Source organism: Hippopotamus amphibius, chromosome 1 (genome assembly GCF_030028045.1).
Source record: "Hippopotamus amphibius kiboko isolate mHipAmp2 chromosome 1, mHipAmp2.hap2, whole genome shotgun sequence".
In the NCBI taxonomy this organism is placed as follows: Eukaryota; Metazoa; Chordata; class Mammalia; order Artiodactyla; family Hippopotamidae; genus Hippopotamus; species Hippopotamus amphibius.
The window spans coordinates 152,269,948-152,289,234 of NC_080186.1; the positions used below are offsets into that span (position 1 = coordinate 152,269,948).

A 19,287-nucleotide genomic window follows, 5' to 3' on the forward strand; every position below is an offset into this window, starting at 1 on the left:
CTCACTCTCAGCTTTGAATGTGTGTGTGTGTGTGTGTGTGTGTGTGTGTGTGTGTGTGTGTGTGCGCGCGCGTGCACACGCGTGTGTAGGGAGTAGACAGAGGTTTTAGGAGAGGCAGAGGCCACAAAGAGGAACTTGGTTTGCAGACCGGCATCACCATGGCAGCCTCCCACAGCCTCAGGCCTCTCAGAACACCAGAGGGTGCGTGGCAACCCTTGGGGGCCGGCAGGGCCTCCTGTCTGCCTGCTTCCCGTCTCACATCATGGATTCCTCCTCCTCTGCGATCTCTCGGTCCACCTCGATGGCCGTGTTCTCGAAGCTGGTGAGGCCCCCGTACTTGCGCATGTGCACCATCAGCGGCTTGGGGGACTGGCTCCCGGCCAGCGTGGCCACATACATGCCTGTCCGGTTCTCCTCCAGCGACGGACCCCAGTCCATGGCCGGCCGGCTGGCCTGCTGGAGCCGCTGCAGCCACAGGGGTGAGAACCAGGGCTCGTGGAGTGCTTCCTGGGGCACCAGCAAAACCCTCACTGTCTCACCTGGATTAGTCTTTGCAACAACCCGGGGAAAGGGAGGGGGCACTGTCACTTCCCCAAGGGAGTGGGTCACATGCCTGGAGAGAATCGTGCCCTGCTGCTCACACGTTGGGTGGTCCTGGGGCACGGAATTTAAGCTCTGCTTCCAGCATCTCTAACTTGGGAATCATGATGCCTTCAGAGGGTGGTTAGTAAGGCACTGAGACAAGCACTCAGTAGGGTGCTGGGAACAGAGTGAGGCCCAGAAAGTGGTGGCTCTTGTTATGGTTGTGTGGCAGGCAGTCCAGGAGTCCACTCTGGGTCCCTTCCCCTAAATGCTGAGTCCTGAAGAGCTGGGAGCTTTGGGGAGAGAGCCGTGCGCTGGGAGGATGGAGGTGGAGTGGCGTCTCTGACACCCTGCCTCAGTCTGACTCGGACGTCTGACCTTTCCCTCTCTGAGCCCCAGGATCCATGGAAGGAGGGAGCTCACTAAGAAGATGACTAAACTTGGACATTCTAGGGTTCTGTCTTCCTCAAACCACATTCCCAAAGCCCTCTGCCTGCCGTGCCAGGGAGGAGAGCCCCAGACGCTTCAGTGAAAGGAGACAACCAACATTAAGTGGAGCTTACTGGGTGTAGATTCCAAGGGAGATAATGCATACGGTGCCCTTAACCCGGGCCTAGCCCAGCTCCGTACTCAAAGCACGCGGATGCCCACTAAAAAGTATGGAGAGCATGTTACCCCACTGCTCAGGAACCTGCCAGAGGCTTGTCATCTCATTTGGAATGAAATCCAAAGTGCTCACATGGCCTCCATGTCCTGGTGCCTGTCTATCTTCGTGATCTTGGCTCCTGCCACTCTCTCTCCACCCACTCTGATCCAGTCTCGCTGACCTCCTTGCTGGCCTCAAACATGCCAGCACCTGATGCCTCAGGGCCTTTGCACTGACTGTCCTTCTGCCTGGAATGCTCTCCCCTTAGACACCTAAACCAATTGTCTTGGCGATTTCGTCAGATCTCTGTCACCTCCTCAGAGAGGTCGCCCTGGCCAGAACACCGTACTTCATCACTCTCTATTCCTGTACTCTGGTTTTGTTGCATTTTGTTTTATTTTCAAATATTGCACTTACCACTGCCTTCATGTGTTTGTTTATTGTCTGTCTCCCACATTAAAATAAAAGCTCCCTGAGTTGAAAGACTTAGATTTGTTTCCAGCTGCACACTAGTGCCTAGACCAAGGTTTCTCAACCTGAGAGCACTACTGACATTGTGACCTGGGAGGTGTTCTGCACACTGAATCCTGCGTAGCAGGATCCCTGACCCCTAGATGCCAGTAGCATTCCTCCGCCAACCCCACCCTCTCAGGACAATCAAAAATGTATCCAGACATTGCCAAGGGTCCCCTAAGGGCAAACTCACCCCTGATTTTGAGGTGAGAACCCCATGGATTAGAACTGAGCACTCACTGGGTCCCAGCTCTGTGCTGAGTATGGGCTTATTTAATCCTTACAGTGTCCCTATGAGAGGGGTATTGTTATTACCTCCACCCCTCACAGATACTATCTGAAAGTACGGTTCAGAGACGTTAGTTAAGTTGGCCAAGGTCACACAACTGGGAAGTGGTGGTGCTGGCATTTGAACCCAGGCAGTCTTGACCTTATCCTGAACTTCAAAAACACCCTGCTTAAAAAAAAAAAAAGAAAGAAAGAAAAGAAAAACCCCCTGCTTTTCTGCCCCACACAGTACTGACTTTGTTGATGAGCTTTTTTCCTTCTCATAGCAACACTATGGGCAGGTATCACTGCACTCATTTCTTTCTTTCTTTTTTTTTTTTTTTTATGGGAAAGCACAAACACAGCCCTCCACGACTACAAATTATGCAGTCAAGTTTCCCACATTTGGGGAAACTGCAGGGATCAGCACATCCGGAGTGCAATGGACGAGCCTGGGAGGACTGCAAAACCACCCACCTTCATGATCATGGTATCTCCCCTGACAGGTAAGGATCACTGTCCTCATTTTAAGGACTGGGAAAGCAAGGTTCAGAGGTGCATTCACTTGCTTAGGGTCACAAAGCTGGCAAGTGGCAGACCCAGGATTCCCATCCTAGTGTGTCAGTGCTGGGAACCCTGGTCTCTGCAGGTGGCACTCCTGAGCTGGGCAATGACTTCTCTGTAGGGCTCACCAATCCCCCAACAACCTGTCCCCTCCACCTGGCTGTGGGTGGCGGTGACAGCAGGACAGGAAGGAGGCAAAGCAAGGCTGGGGAACCGTGAGCTCCCTGGGAGCTGGAGCCCTCTTCCTTTCCTTTGCAGACACCCTGGCTCTCAACAAGGAGACAAGTTTCTTTTACCAGCACAGGTGGGGCTCCTGAGGTTCAGAGAAGGGAAGGGGTCTGCCTCAAGCCACACAGCAGCTGAAGGCAGAATAGTGGCTGAACTCCAGGACTCCCCTGTGGTCTGCACAGTGTGACCACAACCCACTTCTGCCAGTGAAGGGCTCTGAGCCTCTCTCCAGAAGCTGGAAGGTGGGGCGAGGGTCGGACAAGGAAGGTGTATGAGGAGGGGGGCAGTACTGTGCTGGCTAGCAGGCTAGGGAGAGGTGCGGGGCACAGGAGGCCTGATTTGTAGCCAATTTCACTGTTGTAATTATCCCCACCCTTGTCAATTTCAAGCTATGGCTGTTTTAACAACTGGCTCACAGTATTCCTGAATATCTAGCAATTAGCTCTCATGAAGCAGTAGCAGCAGTAGTGGCTCCAGCACACCTCTGATGGGGGGTGTGTGTGTGTGTGTGTGTGTATGTGTGTGTGTGTGAGTGTCAGTCCCAAGGCTATCTCTGGGCCCTCACAGGCTCACTCAGCTCTGCTCACTATGACAACCTCTTGCCACCGGAGACCTCCACACCCATGGCCTCAGAAGCGGAGGGCTCAGTGTGCGGAGGGCACTTGAGGCTCAGAGAGGGGTGGGGCCTCCAGCGGCTCCACAGCATCCCAGCATGTCCACTGGCCCACAGAGGGTCCCTACTGCCCTCTTCCGAGCCTGCAGCATCCCATACCCAACAGCTTGCACTCTGTATGCTTTCTGGGCCTCTCCACAAAGCCCTGGCCACAGGCAGGGCTCCTGGTCACAGGAAGAGGGTGACAGCCCACCCCTGGGATCCCTCAATGTTGCCTCCGACCCTGAGTTCCATAGGGAAGCTAGCAACCCGAGTTCAGGTCCTGATCCCTGCCTGACTCACCATGGGACCTTGGATAAGGCCCTTATCTGTTCAGGTTCCCCCAAGACACGTAGGCATTGGCCAGCATCAGTGGCCTTTGATTGTGCCCCTCCCCAACCAGAGGCCCTGGGTGGTATGAGGGGCCATAGGACAGGACTCCGGCCCCTAGAGCCGGCTGCAGCCCAAGCAGATCTGAGCTGATTCACAGAAAAAATGTTCTTCCCGGTTGAAAGAATCCTGCATGCCCTGGAAAAGCTGCTGGAGCAGAGGTTTTCTTTTCTAGAGGTCGGGCCCAGGGCAAGGTCACAGGTCGGGGGGACAGGCAGGGGTGGGGCAGACTCACCTCCCAGAGCGAGCCCTCCTCTCGGAGCACAGCCACCAGCATGCCGGCGGGGATCATGAGGCAGGACAGCAGGCCCATCAGGATGCCCAGCAGCTCCGCCCAGGCTGGGAAGCGGTAGCTGCCATACTCTGAGGGCTGGTACTTGACGACGCTATACACCAGCAGGGCCTGCAGGTGAGGGCTCCCAGCATCACACAGTGGGCCTGCGGCAGGCCCCAGGGCTTGGGACAGCCCAGGTCTGAGCTGCCTCAAAGCCTGAGAGAGCTCAGCCCAGGGCCACCCCAAGGCCCGGGAGAGCCCCGCCCAGACCCACCCAGGCTCTGAGATACCTCGGTCCTAAGCTGTACCAGAACCTGAGATGGTCCATCTTGGGAACCCTTGCACGTCCTGAGACAGCCCTGCCCCAGTCTGACCCAATGCCAAGGCCTGAGACAGCCCAGCTCCGAAGCACCCTAATTCCTGAGATGGCCGATCCCTGAGCTGCACCAACCCCAAGACCAAGAAGCATAGCCTCAAGACCCCAGCCCTAAGGCCGTGAGGCCTGAGAAAGTCCCACCCATTTTGCCAACCAAATGCAGGGCCAGACCCAGCACAGCTACAAAAGCTGGGGGCGTCAAGGGGGAGGGGAGTAGACCAGGATCCTGGTGCCCACCCCACAGCCCCGACAGAGGTCCACTGTGGGCCAGGGCAGTCCTACCAGACTGAAGGCCGAGAGGGGCCCTGCTCTCAGCCCCGAGCCCCCAGCCAGCAGCCTTCCCTCCCACCCCTGGTTACCAGGAGGGTGGCCGGGGACAGGAACAGCCAGCAGGCCCTGAAGTAGAGGCCCGGCTTGAAGCCCAGCATCATGTGGATGTCCCGGCAGAACCTCTGGATGCCTGCACGGGGAGGGAGGAGCATGGCCCCACCTACAGCCCCACACGCACCAGCAACCCCTCCTCCACCCTAGCCGCCCCCACCAGAAACCTTGGCCCTCAGGACCAGGGAGCCAGTGCAGGGGGGCTCCAGGGTAGACTCCCATGCTCCCACCGTGGGGAGCCTGACTCCACCTCCCACAGCCCCTCTCACCATACACCCGGGTGACGGCGAGGCACGTGGTGATCACCACCACCATGAGCCCGAAGCTGGCGCTGTAGTCGTCCAGAAGGACCAGCCAGTACATGCCTCCCTGGAACACAAGTTGCAGCTCTGGGGTCCCTTCATCCCAGCCTCACTCCCTGATGCCAGTCCCCCCTCTCCCCCCCCCCCCCCCCAAGGCAGGACGTGAGCAAGAAGCAGCCAGGCCGGCGGGAAGGGCAAGATGATGACAGGGTAACTGCTGTCTTCCTGCTGAGCCCTTTACACACATCAACTGATTTGGGTCTCACAACAAGCCTCGGTGTAGACCCCACTTTATCACTGGGAAAACAGGCTCAGAGAGGTGACGCTCCTTGTCCTGAGGTCACTCAGCAGATGCAGGATCGAGGCTTGAGCCCAGATCTTTCAGACTCCAAAGTCAGGACTCTGCGTCATAGGCCAAGCTGCCCCTTGAGAGAGAGGGCCTGGGGTGGACTAGGTTCCTCCCAAAGAGAAGGAAGCTGGTAGCTCGGGCAGTGCTTGGCCTGGCGGCAGACCGTGCTGCAGGTGACTGCCCCAGCCTTGCCCACCAGCTGCCCACCCACCCCGCAGCACCACTCACATCTGTGGTGAGGACCAGCCCCATCAGGTACATGGCCACGCAGATGAGCCCCGAGAACACAGCCTTCTTGGGCCGCAGGTAGTACGGGAACTCATCTGTAACAGCCGTCACAATGGTCTCCAGGAAGGCGAACTGAAGGGAGGAGTGGGGATCAGAGTTCTGCCCACACCACACACATAAACACACACACAGATATACATCCACAGATACAGATATACACATATATCACCCCCCCACACACATACATCCATATACATAGATATACCCAGACACATCACACACATACACACACATCACACACCCATCACACACACAGACACATGACATGGAGACATGCGCACACACACAGTCATACCTCTCACACATGGACAGACACAAACACAGATACACATACAGACACCCACATCGCACACAGATACACACAAGCAGAGACACAGATACACGTACATCACAGATGCACACCACAGACGCACAGCAGCTCACCTGGCTGTCCAAGCCGAGAGTCAGCAGCATGAAGAAGAAGAGGAAGGACCAGAAGGGCGATAAGGGCAGCATGGTCATGGCCTGCGGGTAGACGACAAAGGCCAGGCCAGGGCCTGGGCCACGGGCACACCAGGTCAGCAGCCTGGCCAACGCGGGGGGCCCCACGTACGTACTCAAACGCGCACGGCGCTTACATGCACTTGGGCGCACTAGTTCAGCCGAACCCAGAGAAGCACACTCACTGCACACTTCTAACACTTTCTTGACTTTCAGGACACAGGCCAGCATGCCGTCGGTGCTCCATAAACACAGGTGATGAGATAAATGAATGAATAACGATACGTGGGTAAACACAAGACCAAGTACGAAACCTCATGTACACAATCTTCTGCACAAACGATTCCACGCACACACGTGCTCAGACCCTCCCATTGGCACAAGACACGGATACACATCATCCAGACCCTCAATTCATTTGCACAGGCATCTCCACGGAGGATGTGACTCATCTGGACAAGCAAGGCAGGCTCCTAAGATGTGCCAAAGTATAAGACAATCTTCTACAGACAGTCACTTATCTCCAGACACAGGTTGACACACGCATTTGTACACTCAACCCTTTGCAGTAGGACACCCAGAGAGCAGCTAAGACGTTCATTTGTATACATGTGCACACACGTGCGCACACACACACACACACGGCACATCCATCCACAAGCTTTCCGGTCCACACGTATGTTAACTTGCCCAGCCCAGCTGTGCCCAACACGTCCTCCACCCACCGGGGCCGGGCAGCCTGCCCACCTGCTTTGGCTACTTGGTCCACAGGCACACCCAGCTCCTGAGACATGTAGCCCAGCACGGAGAAGATGGCAAAGCCAGCCAGGATGCTGGTGATGGCATTGCCCAGGGTGACGATGAAGGTGTCTCTGCCAGAAGAAGTCCAGGCACAGGCTGGGGTGAGCGGGCCACGCCCTCACCCACGAGGTCCTCCTCAGCCAGCCACGCTCCTCCCCATTCCGGCCCCTGGGCTCTGGGAGGCCCCACTGACCTATAGATGTTCTGGTGAAATGTGTTGTAGGAGGCAAAGGTGAGGAGCCCCCCGAAGCCCACGCCCAGGGAGTAGAAGATCTGAAGAGCAGCTTCGATCCACACCTGTGGCAGGGAAGGATGCAGATGGAGGGCAGAGAGGAGCGACTGGCACACTGTGGTGTCCAGAGGAGGAAGGGGGCAGGGCAAGAGCCAGTCGACAGGTGCAGGGATGCTGCGGTGAAGAGTCTGGCTCACGAGTGACACCAGCCGGAAGCAAACCCTGCTCCAACACTTACACTCAGGGACTTGGGCGAGCCCCTTCCCCTCCCTGGGCCTCAGGTGCCCCATCCAGGATCTAGAAGACACCCTCCTTAGTCCAGGTCTGAAGGAAGCAGTGCCTTGTGTAAATTTTCAGTAGATGCATACTGACAACAAGCCCCTGTAATCCCTTTCCGTCCTCTCTGGAGTTGGAGGGACCTGAATTTGAATCCTATCTCCACCACTCTCTAGCTGTGTAGCCTGGCCAGGCCACATCACCTCTCTGGGCCGCTGGACCCTTGTCCCTAGGGAGGGGATAGGAACAGTACCTCCCTTATAGGGTGGTGGTAAGGATCACGTGACCACATGTACGCGAAGTGCTAGGGGAGGGTCAGGCACAGTCATTCATCAACAAGTAAGAAACGTTAGCTGCCAGTGCCATTGTTGTTCCCGCTAATTTTTTTTAAATTTATTTATTATTTTTTTTGGGGGGGTACACCAAGTTCAATCGCCTGTTTTTATACACATATCCCCGTATTCCCAGTTCCCGCTGTTATTGCTAATGCCCTCCTTGGGTCTGGAGTCAGGCAGATCTGGGTGGAAATCCCAACTCTGCCCCTCCCTAGTCGTGTGACCTTAAACTTATCACTAACTCTTTTGGGCCTCAGTTTCTTCATCTGTAAAATGGGAGAATAATGCCTACCACATAGGATTGTGAATAATGATAAAGGAAAAAGACACACCGTGCCAAGAACAGTGCCTGGTACAGGGGGCTCACCACATGGAAGATTCCTCCCCCCACCCCCTCTTTACCCAGGGAGCCCTCTTGCCAGTCCCCAGCCCAACCCCACCCTCTGCACACAGGCCTTGAGGGCCTCACCTTGGAAGACAACAGGTGGTGGAACTGAGGGGTGAGATAGAACTGGATGCCCTTCCAGGCTCCTGGGAGGGTGACCCCGCGGACCAGCAGCATGAGCAGGATGAGGTAGGGGAATGTGGCCGTGAAATACACCACCTGAGAGACAGTAAGGGGGGGTGACCCTCTCTCTCCTGTGCTCCTGTCAGAAATCCCCATTTACTAACTCGCCTCCCCAGCCTTCGGGAACAGCCACCACCTGTGATGCTCTCTTTCCTTCTCTCACTCCCCCCCCACATCACTGCTTCCCAAGGCCATTCCCACCCATCCACTGTCTCCAGCTCCACTGCATCCTAGTCCAGGTGCCCTGCAAACCCAGCCTGCATGGTCACCAGACATGGGACATGCCCAAACTCCCCTCTGCCCCATCTCCGCCTGTTCTCAAACCTCCAGCCTTGTCCTCAGCAAACACCATCAAGCCTCAAGCCCCTCAGTGCCTTGACTCGCACCACAATGACCTCTCCTGGCTTTCTAATGGTCTCTACGCTGTCTTTCTAGTCTTTCTTTTAATGGTTCTCTTCCTCGTGGACAACATCTCTCAGCACTTTGCAGAGGGACAAGTTCTAATTTATAAATGATTGAGTAAACCACTCAGAAGGTTTCCAAGTCCTTCTGAGACAGCTTTATGGCCCTTCCTGCCCTTCATAACTTAAAGTGGGCACCTGTGGCTTTGTCTTCCCAGCATCTAGCTGGCCTTCTTCAGATAACACTCGCCTAACTTTCCCACCTGGGGCTGAGGCGGCCCCAGGCCCAGCCAAGCAGAGCACTCCACCCTCCTGCCCACAGTGATTGGTTCAGGGATGGTTACAGGACCCATCTATGCAGTAAGACTCAATTCTAGGATTTTTGAAACATGGGACAAGGGAGAACACTTCACTAACTAGGTAAGATGTAAGCCTATAGCTGCTAGGGGCAACCTCATGAAGAATGAAGCCTGAGAAGGAAGCCAATCTGGAGGAAGGCATTGCTGAGAGACCAAGAGAACGACATTCCTGACAACTCCAACTGCATACCTAGATCCAGCCATTCCTCAAGCAGACCCTGTAGACCTTCCAATTGAGTGTGACAACTGGGGTCTAGTGCTTGCATTTTGAAGAGGCTTGACTCATACCCACCCTCCAAGCATTCAACAAACACTTGCTGGGCTTCTTCAAAGTGCCAAGCACTAGGTTAGGATACACGCTTGAGTAACAGATAGGTCCTACTCTTGGCATGTTTCTAGTCTAGTGAACCAGCCTAGCCACCATCCAGCCTCACCTCCATATCTTTCTTCAGGCCAGCCTCCCTCCCCCAGTCTCAATGTACTCTCCCTTCCGCTCTTCCCAATTGAAGCCCATTCATCCTCTTGGGCTCAGTCCGCACCCTGCCTCCTCTAGGAAGCCCTCACCCTTCCCAGCTTCTCAAGCCCCCAGCGCCTCCCAGCTTCACCTTGCCTGAGGACTTCACACCCTTGAGGATACAGAGGAACACGATGACCCAGGCGAGCAGCAGGCAAAGGCAGAGGTTCCAGCGGATCTGCCCGGGACTTCCGATGCCTCGGCTGCCTTGGATGTGGAGGACGTAGCGGCTGTGGGAGACAAGGTCTGAGTGTCCTCCGGTCACCCTGCCATGCTCCACAGACAGGGAGTAAAGCTGTGGCCAGCCTGCGGGACTGTCCCGGTTATTTTCTATTTGATTGCTCTCCATCCTCCTCTGACCAGCTTAGCACCCAGGGGGTGGGCCTCTACAGACCCTAACCCCCAGGTGGCCACCTTCCTCACTTTCCATTGGAGTCTGGCTAACGGGAGGCAACAGCAGGAGCCTGGAGGATGGGTTGGGGTATTTGCACACACGTGTATACATGCACACACGTGTATACATGCACACACATACACGCAGGCACCCCATCAGAGGGTCTGGCTGTGGCTGCCTTCTTCTACAGCACAGTTTTCACTGGGCAGCCCTTCCTGTGGGGCTTCAAACCTCCCTGGTTCTGCTAACGCTGTTCTCCTTGCCTCAGGGGTGTCCCTCTTGCTAGTCCCTGGTGCCTCACCTTTCCATGTGGATCCCCTCATCTCTGTGAAGTCCCTCCATTCACTCAACTCCCTTCAGCCCCGTGAGAGTGCCATCTGCTTGCTGCATGCTCCCCAGCTGAGGCAGTGGGCCATGGTGTTGCCATGGAGACCCCTGGCAGCTGCTAGTGACCGTGTCATGTCCTTTGGCTTTTAGTTGCAGACCCATGCCCTTCCCCACTGGTCAGACATACTCCTCAGCAGGTGCAGACACTTTGGAGGCACTTTAAATGGACAAACGGATGAACTGTGTAATAAATGCGGGTTGGAGACTAAAACATTTAAAGACGTGGGGCTCATGTGGGGGAAAATTCCTAAGAGTAGCCTTTTGCAGGTAAAGAGGTGGGGGTATCTGGTCTGTGTCCTCTGGTCAGCTGATGGTCCCTACCTAGAAATAAGGCTACTCTGGAATGTTCCAGAATGGGATCAGGAATCTGGAGGCTTTGGTTCCAGTACTGCCTCTGCCAGTAAGTACTGAGCAAGCCTCTGTTTTCGCAGGTATAAAGTGGGACTTTGGGACAGGTCAATGGGCAGCAGTGCCCCTCTGACACCCACCGTTCCTGGGGGCTTGTAGTGTGCCTGGCACTGTGTGAAGGGTTTTGCCTGCATCACCTTGTAATCCTCATAGTAACCCCTTAGCCCCTTACTCTCCTGTAGGCTTCTCTCTGCTGCTAGACTAACCTGAGATGGTCCTTACTATGTATGACTGTGGCCTCTGCTAAGTGCTTTACCTACTAGTACAGTCGGTGCGCAATAAATACAGATTGAAAGAATGAATGAATGAGTGACTGACTGATACCATCCTATGAAGCAGGGACGCACAGCCCCCTTGTACAGCGGAGGAAGCTGAGGCTCCGCACTGTCACCATCAGCATCGCTGTCATCAGCTAGCGTTTACTGAGCACGCACCATCCACCAGGCTGGGTGGCACGATTTATAAGCCTTCTTTCCTCTAATCCTCACAGGACCCTTCAAATACTGTTATCATATCGACTTCAAAGATAAAGCATCAGAAGCCAGATAAATTGTTCAAGGTCACACAGCTGGCCCGGTGAAGAGCTGGGATTAGAACCCCGCGTCCGCCTAATACTAGCACCTGAACTTGGCCTTTGAGGTGCATGCTGAGCCCCTTGGGGACACTGGCACATTCCTGCCCTCGGTCCCTCCCTGACGGCTGCTGGGCCGGCGGGGGCCTGACCTCCAGTACTCCTCGCTGGGGCTAACGGTGCTGGTGAGGTTGAGGGGCAGGGCCCCGTTGCCGTCCTTGGAGCCTCTGTGCTCGAGGCAGAGGTCCGTGTTCCACCAGTTGCCACAGTGCTCCCAGGGCAGGTTGCTGGTGAGGGAGGCGAAGAGGTAGAAGAGGACGTAGGCGATGATCATGTTGTAGTAGATGGCCACCAGGCCCACGATGAGCAGCATGGCCGCGCCGGCACCTGGGCGGGGGAGGGGGCGGCCTTCAGGCCATGGAAGCCATCCCCTTTCTGGGTTTCACCTCCCTCTCTGCCTAGAGGTTGGGGGTCGGGGGGCAACCTCCCTGCCTCCCTCAGGCTCAGAACACCCCGCTGAAGCCTCACCTTTGAAGAGGGGGCTGATTTTCCAGACGGCCAGGGGTCCCAGGCTGGAGAACTGGCCCAGAGAGAGCTCGAGGAAGAAGAGAGGGATGCCGCAGATGGCCAGCATGAGGAAGTAGGGCACAAGGAAGGCGCCTGCAGGCAGGAGGAGGGAGGGTGGGGCGGGCCTCAGCTCCCCCTAAAGCCCAGCTCCAGCCCCGCCCCTCCCCTGACCGGCAGACACCCCCATTTCGCACGTGGATTAGGGCTGGGCACCGCAGGACTGTCTTCTTTTATGCCAGGAGACCACTGAGGGCCAAGGGGGCAAGTTGGGGATTTACTCACCTCTGTAGCCCCAGTGCCCAGACCAGGGCTGGGCTCAGAGCAGACATTGAGTGAATGCATGAACAAATGAGTGAAAGAATGAGCACATTCCCTGCCAGAGAAAGTACAAACCCCTCGGTACAGAAATCAACGCCCTTCAGAATCGGCCTCCGGTCTACCTGCCCCCCACCCCCCGCCCCCGACACCGCCTCAGATGCTTGTGGCTGCCACCTGTGGTCTCGTGTGCTGAGCATCCCTTCCCCTTTTCTTCTCCTATCAGTAGCCAGATCCTTTAGAGGACCGCCTACCACCATATGGCTCGGGAAGGGCTGCCAGTCACACCAGCCAACCCCTGCCCACCCCTTCCTGGGCACATATCACAAGGCAGGCCAATTAGAGACCTTCCCTGCAACTCAATATAGATCCATTCAGAGAGGACAGTTCTGGGGAGGAAGTCATTCCAGAGTTGTCTGTGGCCACCCCCGACCCACCTGTAAGGAGGAAGCCTGGTCCAGGGAAAAATGAGGTCAGCACACAGAGAGAAGAAGCATCAGGAACCAGGGAGAGGGAGAGCAGAGACAACTGTGGACATCCCTGATTTCCCGGTGCTTCGGAGGCCAGCACCTGTCCTACACTTCCCTGTCATCCCAACTCATCTTGTCCTTGCTTCATTTACTTTTACTTGGATTTCTGTTGCTCTGCCAATATGTGCTTCTTCAAGGAGTTTGGTAGAGATGGGAGGAGACATGGAGTGCTGGTGGAGCACACTGGCTCTGGGGACAATAGTCCTGGGGTGGAATGTTGGGTTGCCCCTGTGTGACTTTGGGCAAGGGACCTGCCTTCTCCAGGGGCCGCTGCCTCATCAAGATGGTGGTGCCCAGCCAGGGGGTTGTCCTCAGGGTTAAATGAGAGAGACCTGGAGAGCACCCATCTTGGGGCTGGGCAGATGGTGAGTGCTCAACCCCAGCTATTGTTCATGAGACTCAGAACAGCCACTTGATGGAGAAGCGGGGACGGAGAATTTGTTTAAGATGGAAGAGATGTTGTGTTTGCAGTGTGAATGGAAAGAACCAAGAGAGGAGGCTAGATTGAAGATTCAAGAGCAGGAATGATTGATTGATGGAGCAAGGTTCTGGAGGAGGTGAGGTGGGAGAGGAGGAGATGGGGAGAATATTGAGAGTGCGGTGATCGCTGACAGGCAGATATAGCCCTTTATCACGAAGCAGAGGCAGCTGCCTCTGCCTACTACTCAAGGCCCAGGAAGTGCCAAGGCTTAGGGAGAGAACCGAGTGAGTCTTCATGCTGGGCATGAGAGAGGAAGGAGGGGTCTGGGACAGGAAGAGGGACAAGGCAGGGTGAGCTCCCTCCTTTGAGGCCCAGGTCACCACTTTCAACTAATTCGGTCTAAGGTCACTTAAAATCTCACTCCACCCCGAGGCTTGGCCCACTGGCCTAGACGTCCCTCCTGCAGGCGCCAGGCCCATACCTCCTCCGTTGGTGTAGGCTCGATAGGGGAAACGCCAGACGTTCCCCAGGCCCACACAGTAGCCGATGCAGGACAGTAGGAAGTCCAGCTTGCCTGTCCAATTCCCCCGGTCTGCAGCAAAGTCCACGTCCAGCTCTACGTCGCCCTGGTCACTGGGGGTCATCAGCAGGTCCGGAGTGACGGGCTGCCAGTAAGAGAGACCAAAGGGGTGAGGGAGAAAGGTGAGGGAGGAGGGTGAGGCCGGGTTGAACCGGGACCCCCAAAACAAGAATCTGGACTCAAACAGGGATAAGTGCAAAGAACTCTATTGGTTCAGATAATCAACAACTTTTACCTGGGCTGACAGGTTACCAGGCAGGAGCTCCTTGGGGTTTCAGGTGACTACCAACTTTTGAGACTAGCAGGGTGGCTCAAGCACTAAGAAAGCCACCTTGATCTTAGTTTGGCTAACACAGAGGTCAAATCAAGGGATCGTCCTATTTTGATGACAGCGATGGTGATCTTAGTAACAGTTGCCATGCGTGAGCACTTATCATGCACTCACTGCACTAAACATTTTACTCACATGACCTATTTCATTCCTCAAACAACTCTGAGCTAAGTATTCATCTAAGGGAAACTGAGGCTCAGAGAGGTATCATGACACACCCACGGTTTTTACAAGGCTGGCGAGTGGGAGAACTAGGTCTCTGGCCCAGAGCTTCCTGATGCTGAAGCCCAGGTCTTCAACCACCCAATGCTGGAGTTCTGCTACTCCATTCTGGGCACCATATTTTAAGAAAGATGCTGGCAGTTTGGAGCATGTGCACAGGGCAGATGGCTGGACTGGAGCATGTTTAAGAGAAGCAGTTACAGGAGGACAAGAGGAAGAAGTACAAGCCCTTAGTATAGAAAGGATGGGGCGTGGAGGGAATGTGGGCTCCTCTGGGCTCAGATTTATACTGTGTGGCTCAAAGAGGCCTACCGAGGACTTTGAATTTTAGCTCACAAGCAGGAAGAAGCTACTGAAGCCCCGGTCTGTCTCAGACAGTTATAATCTTCCTGTCTCTGGAGGAAAGATGCATGCACAGAGGGGAACGGGAACCAGCTGCCCATAAGGCCCCCTCCCATGACTTGAGAAGGGCAGGGAAGTCCACTGAGCATCCTCTCTTTAGGCTGGGGCTGGGAGATGGAGGCCCTCCTCCAGGTGCTTGGAACCCCGGCCTGAGAGATGTCAGTTAGCATGTCAGTGAGCTGTCCGGACTTAGGCCCAGGAAGGAAGCCCAAAGTTAGCAGGATGACTATCTAAAATTCAGATAGCAGCTCCCAGAAGGGACTTCAGGAGTGGGGCAGGAGAAATGGGCAGCTACACCTTTCCTGCTTGCCTCTGAAAGCCATGCCCCATGGCAGAGGAGGACAGAGCTGCAAAGAAGGCCCATTATCAAACAATGTTCATCGTTTTCAGAGAGAAGAAAGGATACTCCTGCTTCCTTCTGAAGAACAGCTGTGGCTAAACAGTGAGTCCACTGGACTGGGTGCCAGGAGACCACGATTCTCATCCCAGGTCTGTGCCAATTCACTGTGCAACTTTAGGAAAGACTCTTCTGAGCCTTGGTTTCCCCATATGGACACTGAGGGGATTGGATAGATCACTATTTCCAAAAAAAAAATCACTTGAAATGTTCATAGATGTTTGGTGGAACAAAGGATTCTTGAATCAAAAAAGTTTGGGGAAAACTGGGTTACATAAGGTAAAATGGGTTTCTTCATTGCAGGACTTGTCGGATCCTTTAATGGACCAATATGCACTGTGACTCTCCAAATAGGGACTAGAACAGACAGTATTCTCCAATTCTACTTAAGAAAAGGGTTTCAAGGAGCTGGCATGTCAGGATACACTTGGTGGAAATGCAGGTCTAGATAATCTTTAGCTAATTGTCTTCTGGCTCTGATGGTCTGTGAGGCAAGGTTCACCAAGGAGACTTCACTGCAGTGGTTGAAGACCAGATAGGATCTGAGCACAGGGACTTAGCAAACAGCTACTACCCAATTTTTTTTATCCCCTAAAATTGCCCTTCCTGGCACCAGCCCAAGTAGGTGTCTACACACAAATCAGGTGACAGAGGAAACTCTGATGGGGATTTGTCATGTAAGCATTGATGGGATGAAGAAGGTGAAAGGAGAGTCCGAGTATTACAGGACTGGAGGTGTCTGGCTGTGATGACAGAGTTGGGGCAACGGGCTCAGGTGGCAGAAATGTGGTAACAGCACTGGGCTCTCAGAGATGACAACAACCATGGTGGTGATCCCACCTGAGGCTGGCTGTTGGCCAGAGGGGCACTGGTGATAGGGCAGCCTGGCATGATTATGGGTGACAGTGACAGTGACTGAAGAGCACGAATAAGTTACTTTTCAAGTAACTGGGCTCTAAGGGTTGAAACAAACATGTTGCTGGTGGTTCTTTAGCTATGATCTCAAACATGCTAGGGTGAGGGTAGCAGCAGCTCCCAGAGCTGTATGAAACCCACCCCTTCCCTCTGATGCCCCTTTCCCCAAGTCTTCCTCTCCAGCTGGGTGAGTATCAGCCCTCTGGAACCACTCGTTCCCAGGTGAACTCCAAGAGGGATGGGGTAGCAGCCAGTTGACACCAGCCCCTGGTATTGGATGGGGAGGCAGGCATGTCACCCTGTGACCCTCCAGCCCCGTTCAGGCCAGCTGGCAGGAGGGCCCGATAATGAGGTTCCTCTGATCCCCCCTGAGAAGCTGCTGCCCTTTCTATGTTCACCGAGCGGTCCTGGCTCTCCGTTTCCATGGTGACAAGAGTTCCAAGAGCAGGATGCTGCCAGCTCTTCCGTCCCCCTCCTCCCCCAATCAGAGGGAAGGCTGTTCCTGCTTCAGGGACAGGGGATGAGGTCCTCCAAAGCTGAGCCAATCCAAAGCCCACGTGGAGCTTCCAACCCCACCATGGGGTAAATCCCAGGAGGCCGGCACAGAGAGGACAGAACTAACTGAGAGACACAGGAAAGCAACCAAATCAATGGGGCAGGGCTGGAAGCTTAATGAGTTGCTTCACACTTCTGCCCAAGCATGAGGCTCCCACCCCTGATCCCCCCACTTCCCACCCAGAGTCACACACAGGAACACACATCTGAGTTTGCCAGACCCACACCCCCTCTTTTAGGGGCCAACAGATGTAGGTCACCAGCAGCAGCAGGGCTGGGAGAGGTAAGTCTTCCCAAGCCAAGACTCTCATACCTTCTTCAGGATGAGAAAGACAATGGCAGTCTGGAGTCTGACTTCATCATTGTGCAGATGAGGAAAGTGGATTTCAGAGGGGAAGGGGCGAGCCCAAGGTCAAACAGCAAGCTAAGGGCAGAACAAAACCAGGACCCAGACCCCGACTCTCAGTCCAGCGCTCATCTCTGAGCATCGCTGCTCCTTTGCCGTAGCTGGCACTTCCTTACTCCCCGACCCCTGTCCTAGAGACCAAGGGAGGGGACCCTGAGGCCAAGGGCCCCACCCCTACGCTGTTGGTCCTAGGTGGCTCAGCCCACCTTCAGGAAAGCAGTGAGCTGTACCCCTCTGTGCCTCAGTTTCCTTGTCTATAAATTGGGAATAATAAGACCTAGGCCCCAGAATTGTTAGAGGATTACTTGAGATAAGGCTTCATACAACATGGCTATTTACATAACGAGCGGCCCTGTGCCAGTGAGGGGCGGGGGCTCCTGGGGGAAGGGAGAGGAAGGAGGAGAGAATAGGATGGAAAAGAACAGGGGCCGGACTCAAGAAGACCCAAAAACCCCACAAATGACCCCAACAAGACACGTGTGTCGGTAAATAAAAAGGACCCCCTTATCACAGTGCTTCCATGCTCAGCTGCCCAAGGGCAGAGAGATTGAATGAATGTATGGTGGGGGTGGGGTGGGGCTTGTGGAAGAGGGGACAGTCAACAACCCCCCGCTGCTGTGAGTTCACAGTATCCCCGCACCCCAGGACTGGGGGGCCTGCTTTGGTGCCCCACACTGGGGATGGACCCGCGATGGTCCAGGTTAGAGAACAGACTTGCCCAAAGTCACAGGGTAAGTGGCATCAGTAGAAACGGTACCCAGGAGTTCAGACTCCTTCGCTAAGGAGTACTTTTAAGCCAAAAACTAGAAAGCTTCCCCCAAGACTCTCCCTCCCCACATACATGCGACTTGGCTGGGAGGTCCAATTTCACAGGACAAAGTGGGGAGGGGCTGAGGTCTGGGCCCAGGGCTCCAGGAACACATAGACTTGGCTTTCTCTCTCATGCCAGCTTCCACCCCACCGCTATAGCCCTTGGGTCTCCCCTTTCCTCCCTCTTTGCCTTTGCCTGCCTTGTGCCTTGCTGAGGGGCAGCCTGGGATCTTAGCAGGGAAGCTAAAGCTGCCAGGAGAACGAAGCGGTGGGGAGGAAGCAGGTGGTGGGCGCTGCAGGGCAGGAGCACTGGCAGGAAACAAGGGTGCCCCTGCTGTCTCATCGAGGCTGCTTCAGTGTAGAGTGCACAGATGAGGACCTGGTCCAAGCCCCTGCCCCTGACTAGTCCAGCTCAAGGCCATCTCAGCTATTCTAACATCCCCCACTCCCCAGTCAGCCCCTGGGGAGGAGCGGGTGCCTGGCCCCAGCACCCCTACCTCGCGCCTCCTGTGGCTGCAGACACCTGTTCGCAGGACCTGGTCCAATGAATCCCAGCCCCCATCACGATGCATCTGGACCCCCAGATGGGTAAGGCCACCCCCTCCCCGCGCAGGCCGTGACCCCGCCCCTCCCTGCAATCCAGCGCCTGCCGGCCTCCCCTAGAGTCCAGAGCCAGGCGCAGGTGCCCTCTCCAGCCCTCCCAAGGGGATGGAGAGGGGGCGGGCCTCTGCACCCCGCCCTCTTGCCCTACCTTGCGGAGGTGAGCTCCCTGGAGCTTCTTCATCTTGGAGGGCAGGTCGCTGGGGCTACCGGGCTTGGCTTTTCCTGAGCGCAGAGAGCCCCCGAGGAAGCAAAAGATCGCGGCGCCGGCTGGCTGCCGCGCCTTGGCCCCGGCGACTCCCGCGCACAGGCTGGGGGGCCGCGGGCGCAGGCGCTGCCGCCTGTCGGCTGCGGGCGTGGGGCGCGGGGCCCGGCGCTGCGAAAGCCCTGCCTCTCCCTGCGCAGCGCCCTAGGCTGGGGCAGGGTGCACCGCTGCGCCCGCGTAGAATCCCAGACAGACGGGCTGACGGACAGACAGCGGCGGGATGCACGCCCCCGCACGCAGAGCTGCGCATTGGAGGGACCCGAACGCGTGCGGAGGGGGGTCCGCGACGGAAACCCTCGGAGGTCTCCGCCACCGTCCCCTGCGTGACCTTGGGAAAGTAACCTGCCCTCTCCGGGCCTCCCTTTCCCCAGCTGGGCAATGAGGGAGGCAGGCCATGCACATGGACACTAATAGCCCTGCCTTGGGTTCCAGC

General features: G+C 55.7%; 1 protein-coding gene and 1 non-coding gene across 2 annotated transcripts; both read right to left on the reverse strand.

Moving 5' to 3' along the window:
* Positions 1-255: 255 nt before the first annotated feature.
* On the reverse strand, positions 256-18,773 carry SLC6A7 (solute carrier family 6 member 7). Its single transcript, XM_057747995.1, has 14 exons — positions 18,741-18,773; positions 13,853-14,036; positions 12,067-12,198; positions 11,691-11,925; positions 9,870-10,008; positions 8,406-8,540; positions 7,287-7,390; positions 7,040-7,164; positions 6,236-6,348; positions 5,753-5,884; positions 5,143-5,242; positions 4,852-4,952; positions 4,078-4,245; positions 256-465 (listed from the first exon to the last, which is right to left on the reverse strand). The coding sequence occupies exons 1-14, from the start codon at positions 18,771-18,773 to the stop codon at positions 256-258; spliced, it is 1,911 nt and encodes a 636-aa protein (XP_057603978.1).
* On the reverse strand, positions 2,353-2,522 carry LOC130841948 (U1 spliceosomal RNA). The gene has a single exon (XR_009050311.1). It is a non-coding gene; the product is annotated as a U1 spliceosomal RNA (small nuclear RNA).
* Positions 18,774-19,287: the final 514 nt, after the last annotated feature.